We start from the raw sequence: 12451 nt of genomic DNA on the forward strand, positions 1-12451 counted from the left end.
TAAGGAAGGATAAGTCTGTGATATTAAAATAATGATAGCTATATTCTTTGTTCGGAGATCGGTACTATGGTATCTGCAGCGTGCTAACTTTTAGCCTAAGGATTACTGCCAGCTTTATGATGTATATTGGTTTGTTTGTTTTTGAATTTCGCACAAAGCCACTCGAGGGCTATTTATGCTAGCCGTCCCTAATTTAGCAGTGTAAGACAAGAGGGAAGGCAGCTAGTCATCACCACCCACCGCCAACTCTTGGGCTACTCTTTTACCAACAAATAGTGGGATTGACCGTTACATTATAACGCCCCCACGGCTGAAAAGGCGAGCATGTTTGGTGCGACCGGGATTTGAACCCGCGGTCTATGATTTATATATACACACACACTGTTTGTTGGCATTATTATGATAAGTGACGATATGTATAGTGAAATAAAGTTATTAACAGGAATGCTGTCATGTTTACTGCACAAACATATGGTTTGAGAGATTCGTGTGTCTGTTTTGTACAAACATATGGTTTGAGCGATGCGTGTGTCTGTTTTGTACAAGCACATAGTATGAGAAATGTGTGTGTCTGTTTTGTACAAACACATTAAATGAGAAATGCCTGCTGTTTTGTACAAGCATGTGGTAGAAGGTAAGTTGCCATATTTGTGTACGTTAGTAGGGATACTACTCGTATATATTATATGAATTCCTCATAAGTAGGTAGCTATTATTATGTATAGTTTCGTTTATGATTTTATATTGCTTTATTATTGTATGATACTTAATAACTTTTTTTGCGGATTAATATTTCGCTGATATTTAGAAATGGTTTATTTTGTTTTTCAGAATGGTCCCATGAGGCTGTTTTATAAAATCATGGATCCGCCCACAGAAAGAATCAAGACCTATAGATCCACCTGTATTCAAACATCGTCTAACAGTAACGACCGCGAAACTCTGGCTCGACCGTTGTTCAATATAAACAATTCTGGAATAGAAACCAGTGAAACAGAACCAACAGAAAAAGAAACTTCAATAGAAAACCAATCTAATTCAGAGAAGAAAAAACTGAACCAAGATAGGTTTAATAGTAAAAACAAGAGAACCAACCATGTTGATGTTCGTGGCACACTGTCTGAAGATAGTGACACCAAATCCATCAGCGACACAAATCTATCACAAGTTATTAAGGCCATTAACTCGAAAGTACAGATAAAGACATACAAATCTTTGTTCTCTGGAATCTCCTCAATGTTTTCTGTTCAAAACAAGAAGGACCAACAGAAGAACAAAGAAGCACAAACGTCTTGTGATTTGATTGGACAACCAACCAATAAGTCGCCGAAACCAGCTGAGAAGATTCAACGTAAAACAGACAAGCCCCCCTATAAATCAGGGCAAAAAACTAAAACAAATGAGAAAATGAACATTCCCTTTCAGGTTGAAGCACAAGAAAGCACCTATCCAGTTCGTAGTGAGAAACACTCCAGTTCGTTGGTTAACAGAGCACGAAAAGCTTCTGTTGAGTCCCAGAAACCTGCTAGTTGTGATGTTAACAGGAAGTCGCCTATCTTTGTTAATCCCAAGAAACCAGACAGCTCCGGTGAAACCAAGAAAGATACTTGCCAAGCCGATACTGTAAAACTCACCACTGTGTCTGAAACTAAGCTTTCGAACTCCACTGAAATAAATAAAATTTGCAAACCTCCACAAACTAAGAAACATTCTAGCCAAACTCATACTAAGATATCTTTCATTCACGGGGAAATAGAGAAACATTCTAGCACAAGTAAAACGAAGAAGTATACCAAATTAAATAAAGTGAAAAAGATAGTTAGTTCACCTGAAACTAAAAAAGTTGTTAGCTCAACAGAAACTGAGAAACACATCAGCCCAGTTGAAACCGGAAACACTGTCTACTCAACTGAAACTAGGAAAGTTGTTAGCTCAACAGAAACTGAAAAACACATCAGCCCAACTGAAACTAAGAAAGTCGTTAGCTCAACAGAAACTGAGAAAGTCGTTAGCTCAACAGAAACTGAGAAACACATCAGCCCAACTGAAACTAAGAAAGTCGTTAGCTCAACAGAAACTGAGAAACACATCAGCCCAACTGAAACTAAGAAAGTCGTTAGCTCAACAGAAACTGAGAAACACATCAGCCCAACTGAAACTAAGAAAGTCGTTAGCTCAACAGAAACTGAGAAACACATCAGCCCAACTGAAACTAAGAAAGTCGTTAGCTCAACAGAAACTGAGAAACGCACCAGCCCAACTGAAACTACGAAAGTTGTACAACCGTCTGAAACCGGCAAGATTATCAGCTCAACCAAAATTGAGAAGGTTTCCAGCCCAGTTGAAACTGAGAAAGTTACCCATCTGACAGATAGCAGGAAAGTGTTGAATTCAACTGAAATTCAAAACGTTAGCAGCCCAGCTGAAACTACACATATCGTGAGTCCAACTGAAACTAGGCAACTTGGAAGCCCGGTTAACAGTGAGAAACTTGGAAACTTAACGAAGACAAATGAACTGTCGAGTCCAACAGAAGTTAGTAAACCAAACAGTGATTATAATGCCCCCAGAACCGTTGCGGTAAATAATGCTACACCAAGTTTAGACCCACCTTCGGTTTCGTGTGAAGGTGCTACTTCTGGAGCTAATAAAGACGTAAATTCCACATTGAAGACAGCAAAAAAAATAATCGCTGGAAAGGTAGATATTCATGTAACTGAGCAATCTAGTGACGACAGGAAGAATTCTCGACACCAGGAGAAGAGTGAGAAAAAATCAAAAAGGGACAGTGGGGTTAAAATTTCAAAACCTCCAGAATTTTTTGTTAGCAAACCTGGAGATATTCCACCTATAAAAATATTTAGAAAGCTCTATAAAATTGTGGACCATGACAGACAAGACCCTAAGACACATAGGGAAATAGGCAGCAGTGTAAATAAACGTTCCAAGACTCAATTTGGCACAGAGGGTGACCTATGGTCAACTGGAACTTGTAGGAATACACTCGATACTAGGAAACTTTCTAACTATTATCTCTCTCCGCCCCCACCCCCAGTACTACCAGCAACTGTTAGCAGTCCGTGTCTATCGTCAACCGCCAACTGTTCATCATGCCCAAGTTCTCTACGTGTTCCGTCCGCATGCGTGTCCTTCCACGAGCCTCAGCGGGACGATATCGGGGCCTTGGACTTGACGCTGTCTCACCCACAAGAAACGCATCACCACAACCCATCGCCCAAGCCCCGTCCTCGGCATGTGGCTAATCCCCCTGTCTTGGACAAACTCAGACAACCGCACTGCCTGCCGGCACCGACAAAACCGTCGGTGAAGATGTCGCCTGTATCTCACAGTCACGTGTACAGCAGGAAACTAGATGTTGGACGAAATCATCGTTTCAGGGGCGGCACACTAACTGTGATAAATCCAGATCCAAGTAGTTGTCGCCCCAAGATAGTTATAAAAAACCTGGACCCTAGGCCGGACCACCATCACCACCATCACAATCACCGTGTGTAGAAAAGGTGCTGTTGTTGTGGTGTTAAACTTCGAGTATTGTGTGTTAACGACTTCTGAGATTTTGATACACGCAATTGTATAGAGGGAATACGCTAAATTGCGTATAATTGTATGTTTGTAAGTAGCCCAGGAGAAATCAGTTAAATACTGAACTTGTTGGAAATGAACTGATGGCTTATGTAACATAGTTACTGTTACCTATTTCATAAATTATCTTCAACCACGCCACCGTATAGCGTTTTGACGTAAAACTGGAAGCGTGTAGCATTTTGTTTTTTGGAGTTACTATTCTAACAACAGAACGTTGGCTCCTTAGACTGTGTAAACCCCCTTGTTTAAAATTGGTACAAAGTGTGTTATATCTCCGTTGCACGTGTCTTCGTACACACGTGTTCATTCTGTACTTTACAAATTGAATACGGAAAGAAGGATGTGCAGCCGTGATCTTACCAGACACTTTCCTAACAGGTGGCACTCAATGCCTCGAGCACGTTCTGCGTGACAAAATTTCGGTGTAAACGTGTGTCTTCCACACCAGCATGTTTCAAAAAAGAATTCCTCCATTGCTGTATTTCCAGTTATGGATCTGTGTATCACCAGTTCTAAGTGCAATGTCAAAAGGAATGTATCTGTTTTCATCGTTTCTCTTTGAACACACAATAATTTATTAAAACGTACACAAGAGTAAAGTGGAAATAAGCTTTAAAAACACACACAGAAAAACGTTCTATTTGTTTTTGTAATTATATCTGGCACGTGACGAGATAAGATTTTATATTTTTAAATGAAACAATCAATTGAGGAACAGACGTTTGCAGAAGGGTATGACAACGTAACCCACAAAAAGAATTTTTAAATAACTTTTGTTACACTGTTAAAACCACGTGTACTTGCCATCATAAGAACGTGTACATATTCATGTACATTGTTATTTTATTCATTGTTGTACAGTCCTTCTTGTACAGATAAATAAAAAAAAACTGTGTAACGACAGGCATTTTTTTTTCCTTATAAAGCCGCGACATTTAATGACAACGCTGGTTAACTATTAGTTAGGCCTAATACGTTTGTTCTTAACTGGGAGTAAACCTTGTTGGCTGTTAAGTACTGTATATCTGTTAGTCGCAGAGATTTTCATTGCCTATAAATTGAAAAACAAACAAACTACACCCATCCATTATCTAATGTAAGGTTGATTATGAAATGTATTTTAGTTGTTCGTTAGGTACTGATTAAAAAAACAAACCAGAATGAAATAAAGACCACAGCTAAAACAACTCTTTAATTTTCAATCTACCGACATTTTGAAGTACCGTTTTTAGTATCTGTTAAGCAATACTGACGGTGTTATATTTAATTCTATGTGTGTGTAGCTTGGGTATTATCAGGAATCCTGCAATTACCAAACAAATAAACCCACAAGCCATTTCATGCACAAGATATTTAGAAGGGTAAAAGCCCTCTATCACATACAAGATATTTTATCATAACGTTATTTTGGGGTTTTTTTTTAAGGAAGCCATATTTCTCTTGCGCAGTCTCAGAGGTATAATATACCTGAGCTTACTTGAAATATAAAATGATTCAATTTTTTTTGGTTTGGTTTGTTTTCAATTTCGCGCAAAGCTACACGAGGGCTATCTGCGCTAGCCGTCCCTAATTTAACAGTGTAAGACAAGATGGAAGGCAGCTAATCATCACCACCCACCGCCAACTCTTGGGCTACTTTTTTATCAACGAATAGTGGGATTGACTGTAACATTATAATGACTCCACGGCGTGACGGGGATACGAATCCGCGACTCTCAGATTACGAGTCGAGTGCCTTATCCACCTGGCCTTGCCGGGCCCTCTAATTTTGTTAACCTACATTAAAATCTCTTGTCATGATGTAAGAAAAATTGTATATTTTATTCCAAATAATTAACATAAAATAGTTTTGTTACAGTTTTTCTCACTTTTCATAATCTTTGTCAAGGGTTTTCATGAAAATTCTGGAAGTAAAGCTTTACGTAATAAATCTTCCGTAATATGACGGTACTTATGAATGTTAAGAAACACCAAAGGGACTTTCTGACATTAAAAATTTCAGAACGTTAATGTACCTTCAAGAAAATAATAACTAATGAAATATTTTATGGTAAATTAAAATGTATAGTGTTAGAAGGTTTGGCCTAATTTTGATAGGTAGTGACATAAATAAAAATCATATAGAGCTACGTTTCATTAATTTAAACCGGCTCATGCCATACAGGTTGCTGTCCAGGTGGTTGTTTATACGTCTGTCGAATGCAAACCAGCTTGAAAACACGTAACTGACAAGCGAGAGGCCTCGCCATTACTGATTATAACAGATATGCGGTAATTGATTTGTTAACATTGACTCCGAAGTTCGTATTAATAATTGATATATATATATAATGCATGCTGTGAAACCAGGTCTTCACGTTGCAAATCACGCTATTGTTGACTTACATATAGGCAGCAAACACCTATGTCAAGCTCAGTTTCAGAGACCAGGAATAGCTGATAAGTGAAGACAAACACAGAGAGTCAGAGTAAAAACATGGGCAACTCCATTGTTATTAATTTCCAAGTGGCCAGTCATGATCTAGTTAAAATCAAGAGACAAACTGCACCGTTCCAAACACCGTATTCTCGTTCTCAACACACTGAGATGTTTATTAAAACATTTGTTAGCCTGAATTTTAGTGTGGCCACGCGATATCTGAATTCCATTCCCTAACAATTCAACCAGAAAGAGAAATATGCTATATCGATTTGAACACTAAATCTACTACAGTTATGAAATATTAAGTATTTCAGGTGTTTGTCTATGTGTGAGAAAGATTCTTTACAGTAGGTGTTTGTGACTTGTTGGCGATAAGCTTCAACAATAAACAAACGGCACATAGTCTACTTGTTTTAAGATAGTATATTAAAACTAGTCAAACATATATAAAGTAAAGCTTGTTACACTGTTAATCACGCAGTTTTATCCAGAGCATTAAATTGTCTCCTTTCTCTAAAAGCTTACACAGGTTTTTCCAGTTACTTAAGAAAACGATTGAAAAGACAAATTATTATTCTACACTCTGTTGTCACAATTCGGTTTGTGATAATTTCACTTTAAGACCGCTGATATACGCTATTACACTATCTTTCACTAACTTTGTCTTACTTCACTTAAGTTTACCTTACTTGTACTTTTGGACGTGTAATTATAAATAGTCCAACTGAGGCCTAAAATGTTCTACACGCTACGAATATTAGGAGAAAAACTTAGAATGTTCTAGTAGCATAACGAACTAAGACAGGAGTTGACAACGAATGAACTACATAACATATAATTCGCAGGTAGGTAAACATATCTGCGATAAACTTTCAGTTCTAAAATAACATAACTCTCGCTATATACTTAAAACAAATGTGTATATCTAACCAATCAAAAACCAATTATTTCCTTAATTAAGAAATTAATCTTCTCCAAATAACTAAGCTTAGCTCTGTTTATACATCTTAAAGATTTATGGTCTCCACTCCGGCATGGCCAGGTGGTTAAGACACTCGACTCGTAATCTGAGGATCTAGGGTTCGAATCCCCAAACATGCTAGCCCATTCAACCTTTGGGGCATTATAAAGATACGGTCAATCCCAAAATTCATTGGTGAAAGAGTAGCCCAAGAGTTGGCGGTGGGTGGTGATGACTAGCTGCCTTCCCTCTAGTCTTACACTGCAAAATTAGGGACGGCTAGCACAGATAGCCCTCGAGTAGCTCTGTGCGATATTCCAAAACAAACAAACAAACGCTGCTATACAAGGAGCTTATAACAGAAACATGATGGGAGACTACATTTGGGGGCTGAATTTAGCTTCTTTGCTAATTTTCAACTGTTACAGCACAATCTTCATCAAGTGCAGTCAGCAGCAGCAAGTCATCATTAAATTCAACAGGATGACCTGAACGTGGTGCATCACTTAAGCTGTAGTCACCTGATCTGAACTTCTGAAACCACCTTCGACATTTTTTTTCCTTGAGAGACTGCGTACCAAAACACCTTGAATGTTTCGCGTGGTTTATGCTGCACTATTACCTTTTTTTAAACTCATAAAGCTTTATATGACTAATGCGCTCCTCAGACACATCTATCTTCATAAGGGTTTATTTGATTAATGATTTGAAGAAGTGTAGTTGGGTTAATTTCTATTATTTGTCGGAACATTTTTATACACGTAATACTTCATATTTTACTCAGTAAGCCTTTCACAAAGACAGAAATGATGATATGCTTTCTCTATTAAATCTTCGTACATTACTGATGAGATGACCTGATACATCCACAATTAGCGTCTTCCTACTTCGGAGACCGTCTACAAGCCTAATCGATGATGGTATCTTTCAAATTCAAATAAAGATGTTTTTTTAAGTGTTATTTTTTTTATTTTTAAGGCAAATCCACGGTTGGCTATTTGCCGCGTTCACCGCGGGGAATATAATCCCGAATTTTAGCGTTATAAGTTCATAAAGCTACCACTAGCCCACCAGGGAACGTTTTTTTAACGTCGAAGGTTTATCACGTGGCGCTATGAAATGAAGATTTAGTTGTTTGAATGTATAAATAGTTTATCAGAACGTATTAGATGACGTAACAGTTGTTTGGCTAGTTCTTTTGTTATTGTTGTTTTATCATATTTATTTTCGGTGATTTTCTTCACCAGAAGCACGTGTGCGGGACTTTTCCAGGTGAGTTAGAAATCAGAAACCAGATTTTTCATGCAAATTGTTAAAAAGTTATAATCACCAACCAAAGAGGAATTTCGTGGCTTGGTCGTTTCAAACAACGTGTTGTTAACTACAGCGAGTGCATGTTGTACAGGCTCGGCATGACCAGGTAGGTTAAGGCGTTCGACTAGTAATCTGAGGGTTACGGGTTCGAATCCCCGTCGCACCAAACACACTCGCCCTTTCAGCCGTGGGGACGTTATAATGTTACGGTTAATTCCACTATTCGTTGGTAAAAGAGTAGCTCAAGAGTTGGCGGTGGGTGGTGATGATTAGCTGCCTTCCCTCTAGTCTTACATTGCTAAATTAAGGACGGCTAACGCAGATAGCCCTTTAGTAGCTTTGCGCGAAATTCGAGTCAAACAAAAAAAAACGTTCTACAATTGGTTTGAATCTATCGTCGTGGCGATCCCTCGAGGTCGAGGATGATGGTCCTCCGAATTCATACATTGGTCCGAATTTGGCTAATGAATCCAATCCTTGCTGCACAGGTCTTCTGTCAGTAAGGGCAGGTCAGTTCAGAGGGAAAGAGAGATTTCAATAGCAGCTGGCGTTATTTCCTTCTCTCTCTCGCTTCTCTTCAAAATGTTGCCTTCTTGAAGGCTCAAAGAATTTTGCTCCCTGATTGTTCGGTCGTGAGAGAGAGATTTCAGATAACATCGATGTTGTAACTTTTGAGTGTTGTCTTCAGGCCATCATTGAACCGCTTCTTCTGTTCAGGAAACTTTGTTAAATTTGGAAGACGCACGGGGGTGAATTGATTTAACAGTCAACAAGTTGAGTCCAATGGCAAGGAAACCAAGACGATTGGAACACTTAGTCCTTTTATGAACGTATATAATCTCAGCTGGAGATGCTGCTGCACTATTTTCCAATTTCATTATTTGTTTTTCAAAGTTAATCACAAAAGCTACTTGTGCCCTGCTCACCATGGGTATTTAAACCAGGTTTCTAGCGTTGTATGTCGACAGACACACCGCTGTGCCACTGGGAGACTTATTTCGTTATGTTTATACAAACGGCTTCTACAAATGTAACCTTCACGAAAACTAATTGAAAATCAAATGTGGTCTACAAAATTAACCAAAACTAACTTATAGAATATGATGTTATCTCAACGAAACTAGTCAAACTAACTTATAAAGTTATTTCTACGAAACTAACCAAAACTAACTTGTAGAATATGACGTTACATCTACAAAACTAGCCAAAACAAATTTGTAGAATATGATGTTATCCATACGAAACTAATCAAAATAAACTTGTAGGGTAACGTTGTCTCTAAGAAACTTACCAAAACTAGCTCATAGAATAGGAATGTATCTCAGAAGATGACCTAGGTAGGTTGAAACGTTGTTCTCTCCTTATCAATAAACGTGTTAATACCCATACCAGCCGTTCTGAGATACATTTTTATTTCAAGTGGGTTTTTCGTCATCATAGAATAATAGGACGTTGTCTTTGAAACACAAAACAATTAAACAGTGGGTCACTTGACAACATAAAACTTAACACTACGTCACTTCGTTACCTACAAAACACAGAGCGATTAATGATACTTCGTTATTTTGACAATGTAGAAAATTTAAACAATGTCACTCTGTCATTTTGCTTCAATAGATTAAACATTGTCTATTCCATTTTGACAACAATTTTATTATACTCTCAACGTATCGCTTTCCTTAAGAGCGTTCACTAGAACGCAAATTAAAAAGATGTAAAGCGAAACGTTGAGTGTATAATAAAAAAAAATTTGGTGTTAAAAGGTCAATTTTTTATAGCTAAAATGCTTTTTATACACCGATATGCACTAAAATAAACTAATTAATAACACAAAAAGTATATAACAAATGATTATTGATTGGTCGGGGCAAAAATGATACGGTGATAAAACTTATCGGTTAATTACTTACTGTTTTGTTCACCATCCTATCGCTTGTAGTTAATAAATCAATAAGATTTATCTGTATTATTGTAATTAAACAACATTACTCTGTCACAATATACAATATATGCAATTTCAACTTGAACACCTATTCGTCCGTACATGTCACTACTGGTGAAATAGTTATGTAGGTGCACAGACTCATTTTGCAGATTATTATAACATATATGAGAAATAATTAGCTTAATCAAGGACCGTTAACCTGTATGGTTTTACAGCAAAACTACATTGGGCTACCTATTATTACTATCGCGGAGAATCGAGCCTCGAATTTTAGCGTTGTAAGTTCGTAAACTTGCCACTGTTCGACGGGGTGAAGTCGAGGAATAAACCAGTTCAATAAATTTATCACTAAATATTAGAAATTAAAAAGAATTACATGTTCGAATTCCAATAACCGTATAAAAATCCACCAGTTTTGCACAAAAGTAGCTTAGAATGGGAACCAGATTTTCCAACGTTGTTCTCTGTATTATTTTATCTGTAGCATCCAGAGTAAGTGAATTATTACGCTATAAGTTATATAAGTATTAATTTTTAAACGTGCTTGAGCAAACTTTTTGTAATTGAACCTAACTGAATCAGCGTCTCTTCATTATGCTGTGAAAAACAACAACACCCAAAACAACAAAAACTGTCGTCAAAAAGGTCCTGCTGTGATGTATGTACGCATGGCAACAGTTTTGAGAAACTGATAACTAGTGGTATATCTAACCTGGCTATTCAAGGGAACGAACGTTTAAAATGTTTCATACCATGTAGCATGTTCTCAGCCAATCACAGCTAAAATTCATGCTAGGAAGTAGAATATCAAAGTAAACAAGTGACGTAATTCTACTCCATAGCGTTGATACTAACTTATCTTGATAAAAAACAGCAAATTTTGTACAATGTTGCTATGATAAACTAACAAAAAAGCAAAATTTGTACTATTAACTTTTCTATTTTGAAAACATGGCAAAACAAATTATTATTAGATATTAAATGTCAATACAGCATATAAGAGACAAATACGTTTACTCAAAAAATGCCATCACGTTAAACCCTAATCTCTGCTTATTGAAACTGTAAAAATATAATCAAAAATTCGAATATACAGGTAATGATGTCATAGTTTTAAGTTGACAACAAATGGTTTTCCACGAGAGACAAAACAACATTAAATCTTATTGCGTCAACCTATATAGTACAGCCTACACGAAACCCTTCCAAAATAATCTTCTACAACGTTACAGCATCAGGTTTACCCTCTAGCGGTCATGTAACGTACAAAAAATAAAATAACTCAAATAATTTTGTTATGTTACCTTGACAACTTTAATCCCACCACTTTATCCTGACATTCCCTAGTGGGTTAGCTGTAAGTATATCAATTTACAAAATTGAAATACGGTCGATTCCACTTAATGGACAGAGCGCTGACTGCTAGTTACATAGATATAACAAACCTCATTCTGACAATATTTTCCCAGGAACAAAGCCATATATTTATTAACCTTCACATGCAGAACAGAGAAGAACGAAACTTGAAAATATTATTAAACATTGAGAAATAAACAGCATTTATAACAAACACAAATAATTTTAATTTTAACGTTTCGCTGTGTATCAGATTTATGATAGAACAGTAACATAATACATAAGATATAGGCTAAACATCAATATTATGTAAATATTCTTTTTTTATAAACCTGAAAAAAAATGAGATTAAAAATATTTCTTCTGTCAGCTAGTCCTATTTATTGTGTTCTTAATTACCTCTGTTATTCCTAGAGTGCATTACGATCGAAAGGTAACGATTTTAGTTTGTTTCATTTTGAATTTAGCGTAAAGCCACACGAGAGTTATCTTCATCAGCCATTCCTAATTTAGAAATGTAAGACTAGAGAGAAGTCAGCTAGTCATCACCACCCACCGTCAACTTTTGGGCTACTCTTTTACCAACGAATAGTGGGATTGGTTGTGACATTATAACACCCCTACGGCTGAAAGGGCGAGAATGTTTAGGCGACTTTCGGATTACGAGTCGAGTGCCTTAAACACCTGGCCATGCCCGGCCGCAAAGGTAACGAAAAGCGTATGTTAAAGATTGTTCTTTCCAATATATATAAAAATATATACAGGGGTGAACAGAAAAGTGACCCCTTAAAAATGTTGGTAATTTCTTACACCTTTTATTAGATCAGAGGAAAAGGTAACAACTATA

The 12451-nt window shown here is 37.0% G+C and overlaps 1 protein-coding gene across 2 annotated transcripts in view; it reads left to right on the forward strand.

The window, feature by feature from the left end:
• LOC143233582 (uncharacterized) overlaps window positions 1-4504 on the forward strand; it is a 141071-nt gene extending 136567 nt beyond the window's left edge. For both annotated transcript variants that reach the window (XM_076469941.1, XM_076469940.1), the window contains one exon: window positions 832-4504. In XM_076469941.1, coding sequence (XP_076326056.1) covers window positions 832-3516 — 2685 coding nt within the window. In that variant the 3' untranslated portion in view covers window positions 3517-4504. The remainder of the gene's footprint in view (window positions 1-831) is intronic.
• The last annotated feature ends 7947 nt before the right edge of the window (window positions 4505-12451 follow it).

Source organism: Tachypleus tridentatus, chromosome 12 (genome assembly GCF_004210375.1).
Source record: "Tachypleus tridentatus isolate NWPU-2018 chromosome 12, ASM421037v1, whole genome shotgun sequence".
Classification (NCBI taxonomy): Eukaryota; Metazoa; Arthropoda; class Merostomata; order Xiphosura; family Limulidae; genus Tachypleus; species Tachypleus tridentatus.